The sequence below is a fragment of the Canis lupus genome, chromosome 16 (genome assembly GCF_048164855.1).
Source record: "Canis lupus baileyi chromosome 16, mCanLup2.hap1, whole genome shotgun sequence".
Classification (NCBI taxonomy): Eukaryota; Metazoa; Chordata; class Mammalia; order Carnivora; family Canidae; genus Canis; species Canis lupus.
In genome coordinates, this window is record NC_132853.1 from 37,690,895 (window position 1) to 37,712,481 (window position 21,587).

The window sequence follows — 21,587 nt, forward strand, 5'->3', positions numbered from 1 at the left end:
ACTAGGCTCGCTTCTCCCCGCCCGAGTGGTAGCGCCCGCCCCGGGGAGGCAGCGGCCGCCCCGCCCGGCCCTCCTCCCCGGGCCTGACAGAAACCAGGCTGGCCTGGAGACGCCTCAGAGCCCCGCACCGCAACGGGGAGGGGAGAAGGGCTGGGGCTAGGGTCGCTGTCTACCGCGGGAGAGTCCCCCTGTCCGGGTTCCCCTCCCCGCCCGCCAAAGCCCAGGCTTGGCTCTTTCCCTCAACCTGACGTGCCAAGATGGCGGCGGCGCCACAGCTCCGTAGGGGAGGAGGGGCGGGAATGCGAGGAGGGTGGGACGTACCATCCCACCCCGGGGGAGAGAGGCGGAACACAGCAGGGGGAAAAGGAAGTCCAGCCGGGAGAGCCAAGGAACGCCCCCTCGCTCCACCCGTGCGTGGATCTTCCCACTCCCCAGGACCGGGCGCGCACTCCAGCCGCAGGTCACGCCCCTTTCCCCCGAGGCCAATGACAGCCGCGGGCCGGGAGCCCTGGGATTTATGAATGGGTCCCGCACCCACCCACCGGCCGCTCGGCCCCCTCCCTCCAAAGCGTCGAGTTCAGAGACCGGCGGCACCTTCAGACACCTATTCTACAGCAGAGCATCGTAATCGTCTTATTCTCTGGTTCACTTCATGACATCTTTTGAGTAAACTGCCCACGCTTTGTTACATAATTCCTCTCGGACGAAGGATCTCCATACATGCCACACAAATTACGGGGTCAGTATTGTTCTGTACAGGAATTGTTTGTAAATTCGGTACTCAGCGCATGGTTGCTCTTTAAACACTTACAAAAATAAATGTAGCCTTTATTACCAAGTAATAAAATAAAAGACATAATTAGCATAGAGAAGCAGGATGAGGTGATTAAATGAATAACAAGTGTATGTTACTTTCTTTCTCTCTCTTCTTAAAACTGGGTTTTAAGTATTCCAGTGCCTGGCATCCTGAGTGCGCAAAAATATAAATCCAAATTCGTTTTAAGCAGAATTAGGGATTAGCAGAACAAGGAACTAACCCGGCTAATGTGTGGGTCAAGAAGGCCTAGGAGTTCATGGGTCAAATGAGGCTTCTGGTAAAACAGTAAAGGGAAAGGCGTAAAATTAGGAGACTGGTCCCACAAGTTTTAGGTCTTTGTTTTGGTTTTGGTTTTTTTTTTGTTTTTTTTTATTATGATAGTCTCACAGAGAGAGAGGCAGAGACACAGGCAGAGGGAGAAGCAGGCTCCATGCACCCGGAGCCCGACGTGGGATTCAATCCCGGGTCTCCAGGATCGTGCCCTGGGCCAAAGGCAGGCGCCAAACCGCTGCGCCACCCAGGGATCCCGTTTTGGTTTGTTTTTTATACCTGACTAAAAAAATAGTAGCAAACTCCTGAAAATCTAGAATTAGAATAAGATTGTTACATGATAAAAAGGAAGCCATGAAATAAACCGCTTCCATTTTAAGAGCCAGGGTGGGAGCACACAAGTAATTTGGTCCTGACTCCCTAAATCATTTGACTTCACCACTGCACTGCCCACATGGGAGACTGTAAGAAGGGTTAAAAGGATAGATACCCTGGATCCTATCTACAAACCCAAGCTTCTCCTAAACTAGCCAGACCCAGAGGGGAAAAATAGTTGATCTGCCTTACTGTAATTACTCAGTAACAAGATACAATATGGTTCCATGATATAGGTAAAATCACTTACCAAACAAGATGTTCTCACAAAGCTAACTTTTTAAAAAGCATGTAAAAATCATACATTTATATACACATACACACTACACTTTTACAGTTCAAAAGATAGTCCAAATAGTTCAACAGCTCATTTAGTGATTTTTTATATTGTTTCCTTGTCCAGATTTGTCACCCCCCTTGTCTCTGCCCTAAGCTGATATACATTATCTACTAAATCAAGTAGATGTCCATTTACCCCACTAAGCACAATCTATCTGGCCAACTCCAGAGAGAGGCTTCTGAAAGGTACGGTCTACACCGAGGCACACAGTTGCCCACCTGTTAAAACCTACTTGGCACTCAGCAAAAGTTACTGAGGGTCCCATAAAGCGAGTCACACTGGTTCTCAAAGGAAGGAAGCTGTTTCAGGAATCACTGGAGGAGAGTCACTTTGAACAGTGGTGGTTTGCCAACTATGGAAGAAGTCACTTGAACTCTTATAAAGAGAATTTTTAAGGGATCAGCAGCCTCCCTGGAAAATTCAGGAAAACCAGCAGGAGAGGGAATAATTTTCATCTTTTCATAAAGTTCTTCTCCAGAGCTATTGAGGTTCTCTGTAGAGAGTAGATGTTCCGTTTCACCCGATCTTCCAGAGAGGAAGTAGATGCGCTCTCCAGCTTCATGCGGCTAGGAAGAGAAGATAGGAGAATAATAGGAGTAACAAATACTTGTCAACTGGTCAACTATCTGGCAGAATTAGAAGAAACAGGTTGCCATAAAACAGATCTAGAAACCCAAGCTCTTTTAAACCCATGTAGGTAATTTTTGAGTGGATTCCCATCTGGAACTCAATTTTACTTTATTTTTTTAAAGATTTTTATCTATTTATTCATGAGAGACACACACACACAGAGAGAGAGAGAGAGAGAGGCAGAGACACAGGCAGAGAGAAGCAGGCTCCATGCAGGGAGCCCGATGTGGGACTCAATCCCGGGACTCCAGGATCACACCCTGGGCCAAAGGCATACAGCTCAACCGCTAACCTACCCAGGCGTCCCGGGAACTCAATTTTTAAAGCAATATCCATCAGGGAAAAGTTATCTGTTTTGGAAAGCAAGTAAAGCTTCATTGGAAAAAGGCCTCTGGAGCCATGAGTTATTTAAATAAAAATCAAGGAGATTCAATGAAAATAACACTTCACTGCTCCTCCCTTCAAATGAGAAATATCCCAATGTCTGGCTAGATGCTGGGAGTAATAACAAAGGTTAGCTTGGAGGCTGATGTCCCCGTTCTCACCGCACAGACACAGAAACACCAGGACACAATGAATGGATCAGCTGCCTAGCTGCCTCCTTGGGTCCACAGCCATGAAAGCTGTTAGGCAGCAAGAAGATGCACTCACTGAATAAATTTCCCATCTCGGGAGTCCAGCTTCTCCAGCCTCTGCTCCCATTCATCATCCTTAGCATGCCTCTTGAGGATGTTCAGCCTCTCTTCCTCCCGCCACTTGGCATTTTCCATCATCTCTTGACGTTTCCGCTCTAGTTCCTCTGATGAGAGCTTTCTGTTGAACACAAAAACCATCATATCAGGGCTGCTTCTCTCCCAGCAAAAAAATAAACACTATAGGGAGAACAGAAATCAGGTAGGACCCAGGTTCTCCATTCACCCAGCTCTTTCTATGGAAATGCCCAACCCAGAGCCACACTCGGCATGAGGTTCCTTCCTTCCTACTATCTTGGGCAGGTGGTTTCATCCAAATCCCAAACATTTGTAGTGAAGGATTTCATACTCTCAATAATATCTGGAGTGATTATTCTAAACATTAAATTCAAAATATTCCAATTGTTTGTTCACTGACTTATTTAAGAACACAGGACTAAGTTAGCCATGTGACTGTGGACCTCTACCATCCCCTCGCTGGAAATGCTTGGAAATTCATGGACATAGCCCAGGAGTATACCACTTTAGGAATAAGCTAGAAGCCAGATGTCTGAAGAATTCAGGTCAATTCAAGTTAACCTCAGAGAGTAATAGGTAGGTCTTCTTTCCTGGCACTCACTGCAAATGAAGTCAGAGCAAGAAGAGGAGGTAACGAACCAGTTCAATCACCATTTAACAAGGTTAGAAATCCAAATCCATCGTTTCTCAAATGGGTGTGATATACCCATGTAAAATATCACCCTTTAAGAGGAAAATAATTGGGGCACCTGGGTGGCTCAGTTAAACGTCTGCCTTTGGCTCAGATTATGATCCCAGGATCCTGGTCCATGGCCCTGCTCAGTGGGGAGCCTGCTTCTCTCTCTCCCTCTGCAACCCCCCCACCCCCCACTGCTCATGCTCTCACTCCCTCTCAAATAAATAAAATCTTAAAAAAAAAAAAAAGAGGAAAAATAATTGGTGGAGTCTCATAAGGGAGTGGAGCCCACTTTTGAGACAGAAACTTAAAACACTAAAACTTGACATTTAGTTGTCTATAGTGAAATGACAATGATCCATTTCAAAACTCCCACTAAATAAAATATACAAAACCACAAAGAGAATGGGAGAGGAGAGGACATTGGGTAAGAGATGTCTAAAAACTGTTGGAAGATGGAAGTAGATGAAGGAGTTGTAACTAGTTTTCACAGACTAAAGAAAACTCAATCCTGTGAAGTGCCAGACACTAATCAGAAGCAAAATCCAGGGAAGGCTCAGAGACTGCAGGCACCAAGTGGAGGATGGTGGTAGAGCTATAAACAAAGGGAATGATTTAAAGTCTGTATGAGAAGCAATTAAGACACCCCAAGTCCTCATGCCTAAGTTGGGGAAGCCAATGACTGTTCTTCCAAACATCAACAGGAGACCATCCAAAAGAGACCGTTTTGGTAGTTTCTGAAGAACTAAGCCAGACAAGAACTCAGAAGTTTCAGGTGCATCAGGCATAGTAAAGAAAGCTGGCAGGGCCACCAGGGGTGAAAATAATGTCTCCCAAGATGTCAGCAGCCTGTTAGAGCCATCAGTCAGGCAACCAGAGGGTTTTTTCCTTCTATAGAAAATTTTTTTGGGGGGCAACCCTGGTGGCTCAACGGTTCAGCACCGCCTTCAGCCAGGGTGGGATTCTGGAGACCCGGAATTGAGTCCCATGTCAGGCTCCCTGCATGGAGCCTGCTTCTCCCTCTGCCTCTGCCTCTCTCTCTCTGTGTGTGTCTCTCATGAATAAATAAATAAAATCTTTTTTTTTTAATTTTTTTAAAGTTTACAATTAAAAATCTCACTCAGAGATAATGAATATATTACATTGATGAAAAGAGAAAGATTTTTATTTATTTATTTTTATTTTTTAATTTTTTTTAGAGAAAGATTTTTAAAATGGAACAATCAGAATGTAAAAGAGCTCTTGGAAATTAGGGAGGGGGTGCCTGGGTGGCTCAGTCCATTAAGTGCCTGATTCTTGGTTTTGACTCAGATCACAACCTCAGGGTCAAGGGATCAGCTTCAGGGGCTCTGCACTCAGAGCTCAGTGGGGAGTCTGCTTGAGATGCTCTCCCTATGACCCTTCCCTCACTTTCTCTAAAATAAGTAAATCTTTCTAAAATACATCTCTCTCTAAAATAAGTAAAATCTTTTTTAAAAATTATAAAAGTGCTATGTTGCCTATAAGAAATTTTGAAATTTCGAAAGCAATGAAAAATATTTAATTAAATAGGAATCCCACAAGACCCCCAAGAAATTTTACAAGAAAAAATAGTCTTGGGATGCCTTGGTGGCTCAGTGGTTGAGTGTCTGCCTTCGGCTCAGGGCATGATCCCGGAGTTCCAGGATCAAGACCCGTATCGGGCTCCCTGCATGGAGCCGGCTTCTCCCTCTGCCTCTGTCTCTGCCTCTCTTTCTGTGTTTCTCTAAATAAATAAATCTTAAAAAGAAAAAAGAAAAAAAAAAAAAAAGAAAGAAAAAAGAAAAAGTCATCCCATAAAAATAGGTTTTTTTCCAAATTTTTAAAAAACATTTTATTTATTTATTTAAAGTGGGTTTTGTTTTGTTTTGTTTTGTTTTTTATTCATGAGAGACAGAGAGAGAGAGAGAAAGAGAGAGAGGCAGAGACACAGGCAGAGGGAGAAGCAGGCTCCATGCAGGAAGCCTGATGTGGGATTCAATCCTGGGACTCCAGAATCACACCCTGAGCCAAAGGCAGGTGCTAAACGCTGAGCCACCCAGGGATCCAAACATTTTATTTATTTATTTATGAGAGACACACAGAGAGAGGCAGAGAAAAAGGCAGAGGGAGAAGCAGGCTCCATGTAGGGAGACCGATATGGGACTCAATTCCAGGTCCCCAGGATCATGCCCTGAGCCAAAGGCTAATGCTCAACCACTAAGCCACCCAGTCATCCCTGTTTTGTTTTGAATTTCATTTATTTATTCTGAGAGAGAGTAAGAGATATACAAGCGGGGAGAGGAGCAAAGGGAGAGAGAGAGAAAAATCTCAAGTAGACTCCACACTGAGCATGGAGCCCTAGGTGGGGCTCAATCTCATAACTGTGAGACCATGACCTGAGCCAAAATTAAGAGTCAGATGCTTAACGAACTGAGCCACTAAGGTACCTCAAAAGTCTCTTTAAATTGAGCATCTTACTACAAAAGAGAAGCTTTATCTTTATAGCTGTTAAGAAAGTCGTTTTAGGGGCACCTGGGTCACTCAGTCGGTTAAGCGTCTGCCTTTGGCTCAGGTCATGGGGTCCTGGGATCAAGCCTCGTATTGGGCTCCCTGCTCAGTGGGGATCCTGCTTCTCCCATTCCCTCTGCCTGCTGCTCTCCCTGCTTGTGTTCTCTCTCTCTGTCAAATATATAAATTAAAAAAAAAAAAAAAAAAAAAAAGGCTGGTTTGGCAAGGAAAGGTGAGGTAGATTTTCCACTTGCCCCGGTTTGAGCCACTCCTGGACTTAAGCCTGCAGAGTCTGCAGTTCACCTCTGGGGCTCCTGACTCACCTGGTGTATCCGGGAGCGTGCCGCCTTTGGTAGACCTCTTTTCTGGGCGATGGGCTCTTAGTTCGGCCTCTCTCTCTCCTGTTTACCTTAGAGTTGTGCCTGTGACAGACACACAGAGGGCAGAGAGGAGAAAAGCCTTTTTAATACAGGGGCTTTTATCATGTCCCTCAGATAACTGGAGAAAAGCTAACAGTCTTAGAATTATAATCCAGATTGAAGAGAACAGAGGGCAGAAGTGGAAGAAAAACAAACACATAAAGATTTATAAGATTTGATATTGAACTCCCTCCAAAGATTCCACATATCTAAATATGTAGTTCTAGGAGCCTGAGCTTTACATTGAGGTGGGGAGGGGACAATATATAAAGGAAATAAAGCAAAGACATTTAGAAAAATTAACAAACAGACATCAGTAAAAGCAAGTATCTGCTGTAACCAGCCCCTGCATTTACAGGCCATTTCCCAGTGAATTCCCACACTCACGGTTTGCTTGGCCTCGGGGACCGTGACCTTCTGCCTGGGTCCCGGGACCCTGCTTCCCTGGTGCTCTTCTTGTTGGCATGTCTGGGGGGTGAGTGGGAGGAGTTTCTGGACCTGGAATGATTCCTCAACCCGTGCATTCCCTTTTGCTTGGCCATTAAAGAACTCTGTACTCCCTGGCTATGACAGGGGTCCCTGATCTGCAGCATCAAGGAAAAGAAAAAAAGGTATTCACAGGAAAATCTGCAGCTCAGGAGAAAAGGCAGCAATACAAGGAAATGACATAAGCACTGAGGTTAAGAAGCCAACTAGGCGTACCGATCCTATCACACAGCTACCACAGAGAACCACTCAAAGTTAGCAGCCAAGTTCTCTGCAGAATCCCCTAAGAGAACGGACGCCACCAGCCACCTGCACTCTGCTGACTCTTCAGCACAGCCTGGGCAGCACCAAGAGACAAGGGGAGACAAGGAGAACAAGGCCTAAGGTTAAACCTACTAAGGAAAAAAGGAATCCAGAGGGATGTCCATCTGTCAAAAGTCATCGACCTGGAAGCTTAAAATGCCTGCATTCCATGTAAATTATCTGCAGAGGACCAGACAGAATGGCAACAGGCCCCACTGCTGGGTTAGGCTCTGCGCTCAGAGGGCTCTCAGCCCGGTCAGAGACTACGGGATAAGGAACAGGCCAGCTCCCCAGAAGCCCCCACCCTGGCTGCCCAAACTTCCCTTCCCTTATGTCTGATTGGCTGCTAGAAATGCTCTCTGTCCAAAAACGCTCTTGAGTTAACACGTTCTATAGCCCACAGTCACTCCGAGAAGCTCACATCCTTACCTGTAAGCCATATCCAGAGGCTTTGGACAACACAGAGGAAGAATCTGCCAACTTCTTTTGAGATCTAAGGGATTAAGACAGTCATTGAAAAAGGTAACGCATAAAGGTCCAGGGTAAGTCTCTTGTGCTGAAATGTGCTTCCTGCTTCAAACGTGACCTTTCCCACTTCCATGATCACTCAGGAGCGTGGCTCTCTATTTGGACTCTCTCTGCTGGAAGATGCACCAGCACAGTCATGTTTTTCCTGTGAAAACCCGTGGGCCTAGCTTTTCAGCCTCAGTGCCTGAACACGTTCTCCTCCTCACCTCGTGCTGCTATTCCAGGGACTGAGAGTGAGTCAGCAGTGACAATGCTCACTGCTCCCACAGAGAAGACACACAGAATGGGCCCAGATGGGCCCATTAATGCACTTTAAAAAAAAAAAAAAAAAAAAAAAGGCCTACATAAAATCCACTTCCACTTTGGAGGAGTCACGAGCAGAGATGAAAGTCACATCTAGGATGTCTGCACCAAGACCTGCAAGGCTATGGTCAGCTCTGTCCAGAGCAATGCCAAGACCTCCAAAGAACTCTAGTGTTAGATGGCAAGTTTTGTGGACATGGTGAGCCCACATATGAGTGCTCACCATTGCAACCTCAGTGCCTGGCAGTTCCCAGCATAGAGCGGGGCATCCATGACTATCTGGAGAATGAATGAGTCAATGAGTCAATGAAGGAGGCCCGCCTCCACACACTCACCTCCCCCGACCGCGCTCATCCTCGCTACTGCAACCATCACTACTTGAGCTTCTGTGCTTATGTTTCTTGTGCTTCTTTTTCTTTTCCTTCTTTTTCTTCTTCTCCTTTTTTTCCAGGCTCATTTGCAACTAGAAAACAGCCAGAACACAGCCATATAGGATCACTGAGATCCTGTCAGTCCCTCGGAAGGGCCTGGTTTATACACAAACTACCTGACTCTGTGCCTCTGGGTCTACAGAGGTCCAAGATGCCATCAGAGCTTCCCTGTCAACAAGAGGGGCAAGTCTTAACCCCGGCAGTACACAGACACCCCCTAGACTACTGAACAGAATCTCTGGTGGCTGGGGCTAGGAACTGGTATTTTAAACCATCCCTAGAACTAATGCCTAGGAATTTCCAACTGTCAAAAGAACGCCAACTCCCCTGAAAGCAATCGGGGACTGCAAGATCAATTTTACATTTCCCTTACCAACTAATCCAAAACACAATCGCATGACTTGTCACGTGAATGATAAATGGGCCCTAGAGGCTTGATAACACCTGATCTCCTGAACACACTGTATGATCAGGACTTCACAGGCACATCCCATACTCCTTCTTTTCTAAAACAAATGACATCATATGGTGCTTTTCCAACCAAACAACACAAGAGGAAATCAAGCTTAATTAAGCTTGACAAGGAAGATTGCATAAAATCACCAGGAGAAGGTCTCTTAAAGTCAAAATTTAAAAGCCATTCTGTTTTCCCTCTCATAAGAGGGAATGGAGAGAAGTTCTCATGTAAAGTAGTTACAAGACCCTCTTTGATGCATTGCTTACCAATTCTTTGATTTTCTTCATTTTTACAGGATTATTCAACACTTCTCTTTTTTTCTCCTCCTCTTTCTTCCTAAAATAAAAGAAAAAAGAGGAAATTATAAAAAAGTCCTACTGTCATTTATTGCTACTAAGGGTAAACTGGTCAGCCTTCATGGAAAACAACTGGACAACACTTATCACAGCGTGCACACTCTTTAATCATATAAATTCTTCCATAAGAATTTGTTACTGTAAGGATATAATCAAGGAAGGTCCCTACAAAGCTGTCCATATTATAACAATTAAAATTTGGAAACAAGTTAGGGACCCAGTAAGAAAGCATATAAATTACGGTATATTCACACAATACAGACACACACAAAAAAATATTCTAAAAGCACAGTTAGTGATACAGAAAGATGTTTGCTATATATAACTAGGTTTAAAAAAAGTTTATAAAATAATATATATAAACACATCAATGTTTAGAGCAGCATTATTTGCAATAGCCAAAAGGTGAAAATAACCCAAATGTCCATTGACAGATGAAGAGACAAACAGAATGTATATAATGTAAAAAAGAAGGAGGGGTGCCTGGGTGGCTCGATCCGTTGCACTCATTTTTAGCTTGGGTCAAGTCTCAGGGTGGTGGTACTGAGCCCCTCACTCAGCTCCCCACTCAGCAGGGAGTCTGCTTGAGGTTTTCTCTCCCTCTCTGTCCCTGTCCCTGCATGTGTGCACTCTCTCTCTAAAATAAGTAAATATAAGTCTTTAAAAAACAAAAAAAGGAAAGAAATTCTGATACATGCTACAACATGAACCATGAAGACATTCTGCTGAGTTAAATAAGCCACAAAAGGATAATTATTCTGTAATTTCACTTATGTGAGGTTCCTAGAGTTGTCAAACTCATGAACACAGAACCTGGAATGGTGGTTCCCCGGGGCTGGGGGAGGGGGAAACATGGATTTCATGTTTCATGGTTAAAGAATTTCAGTTTTGCAAGGTGAAAAACTCCCAAAGATGGGTGGTGCTGAGACACCTGGGTGGCTCAGCAGTTGAGCATCTGCCTTCAGCCCAGGGCACAGTCCCAGGGTTCCAGGATTGAGTCCTGCATCAGGCTTCCTGCAGGGAGTCTGCTTCTCCCTCTGCCTATGCCTCTGCCTCTCTCTGTGTATCTCTCATGAATAAATAAATATAATCTTAAAAAAAAAAAAGATGGGTGGTGCTAATGGTTGCATAACACAGTGAATGTACACAGAACTGTACACTTAAAAGTGGTTAAGACTGTAAATTTTGTTATGTTTTATCTTACCATGACTAAGGTAATTAAGAAGATGACAAAAGGAGGAGAAATATTTGCATATATATATATATATATATATATATATATACACACACACACACACACACAGTACCTTTATATACGGCTATGCAATGTCTTTATTATGTAAATAACCTTAAAATTGTTTTCAAAATTAAAAATATGACAAATGTTTTCGATGTTCAATTTTATATACCTGAAATAAAATGCTACAAATTAAACCAAAAAAATTAGTATACACAGCATGAGTTGGCACTCAAAATGCAACTCTATTTTGATATAGTATATATTAGGGTTTCAAGGAAGATTCTAAGGTTTCTTTTTAAAAGGTTCTGCTGTACAAAAAAAAGAGGGGTTGGGGGAGGCAGAAGGACTGCTCACTGACCTATCCCACTCTATACATATCCTCACATTTCCAAGAAGCTGCCAGCCTTTCTCACCTTGCTTTTAACTCTTATTTTTGTTCAAGGGTCAAAGGCAAATGAATAATCTGGTCTGGTCTGGTCCACTTGCCATAGTCCTATCACATGGCCTAGATAAGACACACTTGATGGATCCTCCTTCCCAACATCAGGGAGCCCAAATGGAAACAAATCCTTTTACAGGGCAGACAAAAGCCAAGAGGAAACCAGCTATGAAAAAACAACAACAACAACAACAACCCTTCCCACCCTGTTATCAGTACCTGATGATGAAGAGTGGGTCCTCCCGGATTTTGCTGGCCATGTCAAGAAGGGAATTAGCACCGGAAGGAGCAAAAATAGAGCCTGGGAGTAGTCCTGTTTCCGAAGAACAGCCTGCCTCCTTCTCCTCCATCTTCTCAAAAACATACTTGTCAATGGGACGCCCCAGCAAGTACTCATCACGGTTTACCATCCCACCAGGACCCTGATACATCCAATCCAATTTTTCTTCTTTTTTCCTAGTTCGAGACAAAAAATACAATCAAAGGAAATGTAGATTCTTGAAGACCTGCACATACAACCTGAACACAAGGTAGAGGACTCCAGCTGGTCAGAGCAAGACTCATTCTCCAGGCATCTAGCAGGGGCTAAACACTGGGCTCCATGTGGCACACAAGAAGAAATGATGCTTGTCGGCATGGGGCTCATCATTCAGTGAAGACATCGTTTCCACACACTTAAGCCATTTATGTGGAAAGAGTATCTCTCAACCTGGGGCAGGACATTTGCTCAGGGCTTCTTAAGCCTCCTTTACAAAGCCTTTATATTATGCTTTCATTTTGAGGATAATATGAAACAATAGATTCTGGGTCATCTCATTATCAAGAACAATTTCAATGACCACATATGCAGTTGTGTGAAGTGTGTTTTGGTGTGTATGGTCACATGTGCACAAGCATGCACTAATTCTACACTTGAGAAGATAAGGAGAAAAGATCAGAGATAACCAAATAAGTAAATTATGCTTTCAAGCCAAAAGAGAGGGGCCAAGTATGTCCAATATTTGCCAAACAAATACTGCCCGGTGGTTCTGAGAGAAAAAAGTGGTGGGAAAATGGAACCCTCACACAACAGACAGTAAAGGCATGCTGAATTCACAAGTGCATGTGTTAAAGCAGCCAACATATCATTCACACTGAAAGCAGCAAAGTAGTTTCATCAAAACAGCATCAACTGTAACATCAAATTCAACACTTTTTGAATATGCTTTTTTAACATTTGTGTATATATTTTTGCTTAAGATTATATAACAATTAAGGACATCTGGGTGGTTTAGCGGTTTGGCGCCTGCCTTCAGCCCAGGGTGTGATCCTGGAGCCCCGGGATCAAGGCCCACATCAGGCTCCCTGCATGGAGCCTGCTTCTCCCTCTGCCTGTGTCTCTGCTCCGCCGCCCCCCCCCCCCAGCCGTGTGTGTCTCTTATGAATAAATACATAAAATCTTTTAAAAAAAATTTTTTTAAAGATTATATAACAATTATGAACATAAAGAATATCTTCCTAAGTTTATGTCTTTGGACACTCTTAATAAGATTTTAGGGAACGCCTGGGTGGCTCAGTAAGTTAAGCATCTGCCTTCAGCTCAGGTCATGATCCCAGGGACCCTAGGTTTGAGCCTCAGGGGCTCTCTGCTCAGTGGGGAGTCTGTTTCTCCCTCTCCCTCTGCCTGCTACTCCCCCTACTTGTACACATACACATTCTGTCAAATAAATAACTAAAATCTTTAAAAAACAGAATATTTTATTTTTTAAAGATTTCATTTATTTATTCATGAGAGACATACAGAGAGAGAGAGAGAGAGAGGCAGAGACACAGGCAAAGGGAGAAGCCCACTCCCTGCAAGGAGCCCGATGTGGGACTCGATCCCAGGTCTCCAGGATCAGGCCCTGGGCCAAAGGTGGCACTAAACCGCTGAGCCACCCAAGCTGCCCAAAATAAGAATATTTTAAAACAGGGGCGCCTGGGTGGCTCAGTCAAATGTCTGACTCTTGATTTCAGTTCAGGTCCTGATCTCAGGGCCTGACATCAGGCTCCACGCTCAGCATGGAGTTTGCTTGAGATTCTCCCTTTCCCTTGCCCTCTGTCCCTCCCACTCATGCCATCTCTCTCTCTAAAATAAATAAAGTCGGAATCCCTGGGTGGCGCAGCGGTTTGGCACCTGTCTTTGGCCCAGGGCGCGAGCCTGGAGACCCGGGATCGAATCCCACGTCGGGCTCCCGGTGCATGGAGCCTGCTTCTCCCTCTGCCTATGTCTCTGCCTCTCTCTCTCTCACTGTGTGCTTATCATAAATAAATAAAATAAAAATTAAAAAAAAATAAAATAAAATAAAATAAAATAAAGTCTTAAAAAAAATAAAATGATCTATAGATTTTTGTTATGGCTATAACCAGGTTCTCAATTGAGGCTGCCCATTAGGATCCCATCTTTAAAATCTTCTAAGAACAGGGGATCCCTGGGTGGCTCAGCGGTTTAGTGCCCGCCTTTGGCCCAGGGCGTGGTCCTGGAGTCCCGGGATCGAGACCCACACTGGGCTCCCTGCATGGAGCCTGCTTCTCCCTCTGCCTGTGTCTCTGCCTCTCTCTCTCTCTCTCTCTCTCTGTCTCTCATGAATAAATAAATAAAATCTTAAAAAGGGCAACCCAGGTGGCTCAGTGGTTTAGCGCCACCTTCAGCCCAGGGTGTGATCCTGGAGACCCGGGATCGAGGCCCACGTTGGGCTCCTTGCATGGAGCCTGCTCCTCCCTCTGCCTGTGTGTGTGTCTCTCTCTCTCTTTTTTTTTTTTTTTTTTAAGATTTTACTCATTTTATTTATTCATGAGAGACACAGAGAGAGAGAGGCAGAGACACAGGCAGAGGGAGAAGCAGGCCCCATGCAGGGAGCCCGATATGGGACTTGAGCCTGATGTGGGACTTGATCCCGGGTCTCCAGGATCAGTCCCCAGGCTGAAGGCGGCGCTAAACCGCTGAGCCACCCGGGCTGCCCTCTGCCTGTGTCTCTGCCTCTCTCTCTGTGTGTGTCTCTCGTGATATATAAATAAAATCTTAAAAAAAAAAAATCTTTAAAAAAAAGCCTGTTTTAAAAAAATAAAATAAAATAAAATCTTCCAAGAACACTCTAAGTGAAAAGATTGAGAAACACTGGTATAGACCACTTTATAGAACACATAATTTCCTAGCATTATCAGTAAACCCTATAGCAACACTATTGCAAAAGAAAGATTTGGACATCCAGGATAATATGTGGATTAAGGTTTCTAATTGTTCAGAGAGATGCATTACAAACACAGGAAAGATTATTTGACCCATGGAAGTTAATCACTACATAGTAAAAAGTTCTTACTGGCATTTTATAGGATAAATTAAAACCATGCCACTGTGCAAACAGCTATACAAAGCCATGAGACAAGCAAATGATTAAATACATTTGCAAGTAAAGACCAAAAAAAAGGACATACATGCTAACATTTGTGTTTTATAAAGTTGGAGGATATATGAGGGGGAAATCAATCAATCAACTTCCTCCTATTCACAACAGATAAGCAGGCATGAGGATCAGCCATGGATAAACATTTAGCTCCCTGCTCTGGAGCTGTTCAACTATACTCCCACCTCATTAACTAGATTCTGCAAAGCCCAAATTTCTGATACATTAGGTATATGATGTGTAATACTTTGCTGAATAAGAATTTCAAAGGGTTCTTTGTACCTGGCTGGCTCAGTCAGAAGAGCATGTGACTCTTGATCTTGGGGTCTGTGAGTTTGACCCCCATGTTGGGTGTAGAGATTATATTAAAATAAAATCTTTAAAAAATTTTTTTTCCAAAATAATCTTTTACTTTTGGTTAGTGGGAAAGCAAATTCCTGACTAATGAGTACTGAATCTAAAATTGGTATCTGTTTTAAAATCAAGGGTTCACAAAATCTAAAGTTTCCCATAGGGGATCCCTGGGTGGCGCAGCGGTTTAGCGCCTGCCTTTGGCCCAGGGCGCGATCCTGGAGACCCGGGATCGAATCCCAAGTCAGGCTCCCGGTGCATAGAGCCTGCTTCTCCCTCTTCCTGTGTCTCTGCCTCTCTCTCTCTCTCACTGTGTGCCTATCATAAATAAATAAAATAAAATAAAATAAATAAATAAATAAATAAATAAAGTTTCCCATAGAACCATGTGTGTGCACCTTATAAGCTGCTCAGGAATTAATCTGAATGTGTGAAATGTATTTACACAAAATTATAATGTAGGTGCCTGGCTAGAGAAAGCAATTCCTGATCTTAGAGTTGTGAGTTTGAGTCCCACGATGGAGCAGAGTTTACTTTAAAAAAAAGAAAGAAAAAAACCCCCACGTTTTAAAAACTGTAAAGTAAATAATTTACATAAACTATATAAAGTAAAATAACTTAATGTATGTCTATGGATAAAAAACCATAAAAGTTCATTCCCTTATCTCATTTGATGTATTATGGTCATAAATAAATTTTATTCTACTTAAAAATTCTAAAACGTTATTTTAAAACATTCCAAGTTTCGCACTTGAGTCAGAATGGCCTTCTTCCCAATCCAATATCCTGAAAGAATATGATTGTCACCATGCCTAAGTTCCATAACGGCATTTCCATGTAGAAGTTTGACACAGACACACAACACTGCAAGTCACAGATCCTCTTGTCATGAAGTATTAAGGAAAAGCCCTAGATATCCAATGGGGAGAGTATGCCATACACCACTCCAGGGACTTGCTCACAAGGACATGAACAGGAGAATGACAGTACAGATTACTCGATTTTAGTCTATGGGCTGTTTTCACTAAACTTAATACACTGTACATTTTATGCCTTTTATTTTTCTCAGAATACATTTGCTCCTGCCTCATTTTATGAGATGGATACATTAACGAGTATCTGCTACTCCTATCCTATATTATATACGAGGAAATTAAAGCCGGGTGAAACTGAGTGGGACTGTCCACAGTCACAACTTTTACTGACAGACGCCACCCACTTGCTTCCATGAGACCTCACTGCCACTGAAAATGAGTCTGCAGTACATAAACAAACAAAAGGAGGACTGAGGCTGAGACACACACTGAGAAGCAGGGGAGAGGCATGGCATGCTTATTTGTCGATCACCTACCGTGAGCTAGGCCTACCCTAAGCCCTTTCTTTACATATTATCTCATCTGATCCTCCCCACACCTTGAGAATTGGGTACTCTCACTCCCCCAGTTCTAGAGGTAACTGAGGCCCCCCCCCCCCAACTAGCTCCCAGCTACACCGTTAAGCTAGGACACACAAAGCCAGCCTTAGAGCCTGGGTCAGACTGACTCCAAAACCCATGCTCTTAGCCAGCAGTTCTATAGCAAAAGGATGATGCAGTGGCAGGCCAGCCTCATGGTGCCCTATGTACCAGGACAGCCACAGACCCACTGCCCCGCTGCGGCCTCAGCTTCTTACTCACTTGACAGCCCCGACATCCTCAGCATAGCGCTGCATCTCTTCCCGGGCCCTCTCCTCCCGCAGCTCCCGCTGTAGCTCCTCGATCTTCTTCCGCTCAGCCTCATGCTTCTGCTCAGCCTTCCACACCTTTTCCACATTGCGGAGGGTCTGTGGGTGCCAGCTCTTCTTCAGATTCTGTGAATGAAAGGAGGGAGAAAACAATGCAGGGGGTGAGGGTGGGCCCCCCTCCCCATATTCCATTTGTGCCAAAGCAGACATCTAAGGGCAAGATGTCCTTCATAATGGCAAGAATGGCACCCAATTATTTCTTGCACGTATGGGGGTTTTGTTCAAGTACGTAAAGCTTCAGGATAGAACATGCCTTTTCTGGATTCCTTTGAACACTTTTAGCTTGAAATGCTTATGGATCAGACTTCACGAATGAGCAGAGGGGTGGGAAGGTAAACTCTGAAAGGCAAGAGAACTCAAATGTGTTTAGCAGGGGACAATCGTTTTTATGAACACAATCTTCTTCTCCTTGAGTCCAGTTAACCAGCCTTAACCTTGCATAGTTTATGACCCCACCAAGTACCTCTTTCAGTCTTCCTTCCTGGGAATCTCCCCTTAGTTCTGATCTCTCCTTCACGCTGCACCACTGAAGTACCTCAAAAATGCTTCCCCTCTCCCTCCTCCCCACAAGCCACTGCTTTATTTCAGCTTCCAACCAGGGAAGGGGGGAAGAAGTGATCTCTAATGACAATTACAATTTAGCCTAGTGATGCAGGAAGCAAGGAGGAGCAGGGTAGATTTCCAGAGGGAAGAGCACACACAACTGCAGGCTCAGTGGGGAGAAAGAACATAGCACAAATGATTCCATGTGGCTAAAGATAGCATGCAAGGAAAAAAAAAAGATAGCATGTAAGATAATGATGAGGGTCCAAGACAACTAAGAAAGGAAAAGAATAAGGGCCTTTGAAACCGTGTTAAAGGTGTGGGCTTTCTCCTGTAAACAAGAAGAAACACTAAACAGTAATATGCAGGTGACGGGCATGACTACCTATTGCGTTTTTTTTTTTTTTAAGATTTTATTTATTTATTCATGAGAGACACACAGAGAGAGAGGCAGAGACACAGGCAGAGAGAGAAGCAGGCTCCATGCAGGAAGCCTGATGTGGGACTCGATCTCAGGACTCCAGGATCACACCTGGGCAGGTGCTTAACTGCTAAGCCACCCAGGTGTCCCCTAGTTATTGTGTTTAGAATGAACTGGAGAGAGCAGAGATTGAGGACCAGGAGACCAGTTAAGAGGCCTAATGAGAAAACCTACACAAGGTACCTGCCATGTAGAAGGTATTCAGTTAATGACGGCTCTTTTCTTTCCTTTCTCTTTTCCGCCTTGTCCTTCTTTTCCCTTCATCGTGTCAGTCCCCTACCCACTCAGTCCCCTACCCCGACCCCATCCCTGCCCTATCCTACTGGTCTTTCTCTCCCTCCTTCAATATGGGTGATTTTGCCCCCTAGGGTAAATGTCCAGAGACAATTTTGGTTGTCCCAATCAGAGGAGAAGAGTGCTACTGGCATCCAATGGCTGGAGGCCAAGGATGCTACTAAACATCCTACAATGCATAGGACCACCACCCACCCAACCACACACAAGGCAAAACAAAGAAGTATCCAACCCAAAATGTCAATAGTGCCAAGGCTGAGAAACCTGAATTACAGCTTTCCTGTCTCTTAATGCAGTTACCTGAAGAATACACTACATTACATGAATCTTGGAGTCTTGGAAAGCATTCTAATCAACAACCCCTGACAAACTCTAATATAGATACTGGATAGGTGGCTAATTTGATCTATTTGCTGATTCAATCAGGGACACTTTAAACAGGTTAGCATCTTTCCGATCTTGCACCATGCTCCTGTGGGTCCTCTGCCCTACGGAGGGCTTCAGCACACTACAAATGAACTATACAGTTCAAGAGAAATTGCCACATGACTTATACTAAGTGCTATAAATTAAGAAGAAAACTGTCACTACAAATCAGAATGCAGCATTGAAGGAGAAGTGGAGACAGAAAAGTGGACATGTAGAAGAGTTCTTCAGGTTTGAAATAGAAATGGCTCAAGGGCTTAGAGAATGGGGCAGCACGACACTCCCACTACAGCCCAAAACAAGGCTCAACTCCCAGCTGAGGAAGAGAGAAGGGATGCACAAAATAAAGCCTGCTCGACTCGGTATCTGTCTCCTTTCCGAGGCATGGTTCCAGCACCACCACCCCCTCCTGGCCCTTCCCAGAATTTCCAGGCGTAAGGGCCCCCCCTCCAACAAACACACAAACATCAGCCGGCACCGTTGGCGACACGCTTCGCACACCTTCCCAAGTCTCCGCCCGGTCCCTCCATGGCCACAGAGACCGGTCCCTTCTCCAAGGCTACGGCTCCCTTCTCTCGAAAGCCGTGGTCACCCACTCCCACACCCTCCAATTTCCGTCCCCAGCCCCCGGTCAATCTCCGGCTCCGTCCTCCCCCGCCCAGGCCTCGCTCACTTACCAGATCTCCGCCCCCCATGACGGCGGCGAAGTTTCCTCTCTCGCCGCGAACCTGGAGGGCTCAGGCGGAATCAAGAGGAAACGTAGAGAAAGAGATCAGCTGCGACCTCCCCGGATTTCGGAGGCCACCGGCTGCCACTTTTACTGCCCGACCTAGAGCCCACTTCCGGGAGGGCGTCCTATTACTGCGTCGGCGTCGCGCGACGATGACGTTGAATAGTCTGTCGCGCAGCGCGAGGGTAGCGCCACGGGCAGTCTCGTGGTTTGGGGCCCAGATCTCGCGGCGCTCGCGGTCCCGTTTTGGACTCCTCTGCTGGAGCCTCACCCGGTTTCGGGAAAGCTGCGTTGAGACCGCGCCGGTCCACGTACAGGGGGCTCCGCCCCGCCGTCCGTTGCCATGGCAGCGTGCCAGGACGTTCACCCCGCCCCCCACAGGCTGCACCCCGCTTCTCCTCGCGAGGCTCGGCTACTGTTTTGGCTGGTTCGCCTCCCCCGGCACGCACGCCCACACACCGGCCCTGTAGAAACGCTTCCCACACCTGCACTCCTCCCCGACCTCCGCGCAGGGTCAACTCCCTGAGTCCCGGCCTGGTTTACCGAGTGAGGTGGAAAGCATCCAGCGGAGATTCCATCAGCTCCCCTGCACCAGACTTTGATTATTTTTTTATTGGGTGAGATCTCTACCCAAAACGTAGGGCTCGAATTCAGGACCCTGCCATCAAGAGCCAAGCTCTACTGTCTGAGCCAGCCAGGCCCCAGGTCACCAGCCTTTTAGATGCGCTCAATTGACCCTTTAAGAAAACAAAACAAACGAAAACAACCACGTCTTTCCCCCCAGCTGTTTCACTCTGTCTTATTAACCAAACTTTAAATGGGCTGCCTCCACTCAGGAGACAAGGTGCCTCCCTTTCATCTTCTGCTTAACCTCAACCCTCCACTTAACTATTTTTCCCCCATAATCTTCAGTAATCCCCCCGCCCCGATTTCAGTCAAAAGCCACATTGCATCCCCATTTGACCTCCCCTAGCCTTGAAAGGTATTGAGGACAACGCTCCCCTCTTTGAAACACTTTGCCCATGACTTGTCTGCACCACTCTCTAGGGTTTTGTTTTATTCCCTACTCCCTTCTCAGGGAACATTTTGTTTCTACTTCATTTTGCCTCTTCATCTTGCTCTAGGTTCCGGCTTGAGTATTCTCACACTGAATGCTCTCCCTGAGTGATCTTATCTACTCACAGGGCTTCACTTACGATCTGTATATTGATGGATCCCAAATTCATTATGTCCAGTCCTATTTCTCCTTCAAGCTCCAGGGTTTTAAACCTGGCTGTTAGACATTTCCAGTTGGAAACTGAACTCCTTATCTAACCTATCCCCATTACCCCAGTCTGGCTCTTTTCTCTCATTACCACCACTTCTCCATCTGGACATCATTCAAGACCTTTCCCTCACCTCCAACATCCAATCAGTTCACAAGATCCTCACTGCTAAGTATCTCTCACATCTGTCCACCTCTCTATCACATTCACCACCAGCCTAAGGCCCCATCATCCCTCCTCTGAGAGAAGTCTTATTTCCCTACTTTCAGTTGTATCCTTACCCATCTATACTCTCCTTTATAGGGATCCCTGGGTGGCACAGCGGTTTAGCGCCTGCCTTTGGCCCAGGGCGCGATCCTGGAGATCCAGGATCGAATCCCACGTTAGGCTCCCGGTGCATGGAGCCTGCTTCTCCCTCTGCCTATATTTCTGCCTCTCTCTCTATGTGACTATCATAAATTAAAAAAAAAAAAAAGAATACTCTCCTTTATAGCTAAGAGTGATCTCTCTAAAGTGCAAAGCTGATGTATCCATCCCCATGATCTGAAACCTTTAATAATTCCCCATTATCCATACTATAAAGACCACACTTTATTTTTTTTTAAGATTTTATTTATTTATTCATGAGAGACACACAGAGAAAGGCAGAGACACAGGCAGAGAGAGGAGAAGCAGGCTCCATGCAGGGAGCCCGATGTGGGACTTGATCCCAGGTCTCCAGGATCATGCCCTGAGCCAAAGGCAAGACGCTCAACCACTGAGCCACCCAGGCATCCCAAAGACCACACTTTAAACGTATCTAGGCCCTTCATGACCTGACTCATCTTACCTCTCCAGCCTCATAAGACTTCCTACCCCTTATTCGCTCTCCTTTTATTTCCCTGGCCAAGCACTCTTAACATTTTTTAAATAGGTAATACATTTTAAATATATTTTAAAAGATGCAAAAGACAATAAAGTAAAAAAAAGTCTCCCACTATCCTTATATCCTCCTCAGAGCTCTTT

General features: G+C 45.0%; 1 protein-coding gene and 1 long non-coding RNA gene across 3 annotated transcripts; one reads left to right on the forward strand and one right to left on the reverse strand.

Moving 5' to 3' along the window:
- Positions 1-603: 603 nt before the first annotated feature.
- LOC140606644 (uncharacterized) lies at positions 604-1,361 on the forward strand. Its single transcript, XR_012008953.1, has 2 exons — positions 604-739; positions 1,199-1,361. It is a non-coding gene; the product is annotated as an uncharacterized lncRNA (long non-coding RNA).
- Positions 808-19,831, reverse strand: CWC25 (CWC25 spliceosome associated protein homolog). Of its 2 annotated transcripts, XM_072780351.1 has the most exons (11): positions 19,265-19,831; positions 17,097-17,182; positions 16,737-16,909; positions 11,508-11,744; positions 9,520-9,589; positions 8,701-8,828; positions 7,964-8,027; positions 7,133-7,329; positions 6,650-6,748; positions 3,084-3,245; positions 808-2,368 (listed from the first exon to the last, which is right to left on the reverse strand). In XM_072780351.1, the coding sequence occupies exons 3-11, from the start codon at positions 16,769-16,771 to the stop codon at positions 2,254-2,256; spliced, it is 1,107 nt and encodes a 368-aa protein (XP_072636452.1). In that variant the 5' UTR covers positions 16,772-16,909; positions 17,097-17,182; positions 19,265-19,831; the 3' UTR covers positions 808-2,253. The 2 variants fall into 2 exon arrangements, with proteins under 2 accessions (XP_072636452.1, XP_072636450.1); XM_072780349.1 differs by lacking the exon at positions 17,097-17,182 and having other exon boundaries at positions 19,265-19,602.
- Between the last annotated feature and the right edge of the window lie 1,756 nt (positions 19,832-21,587).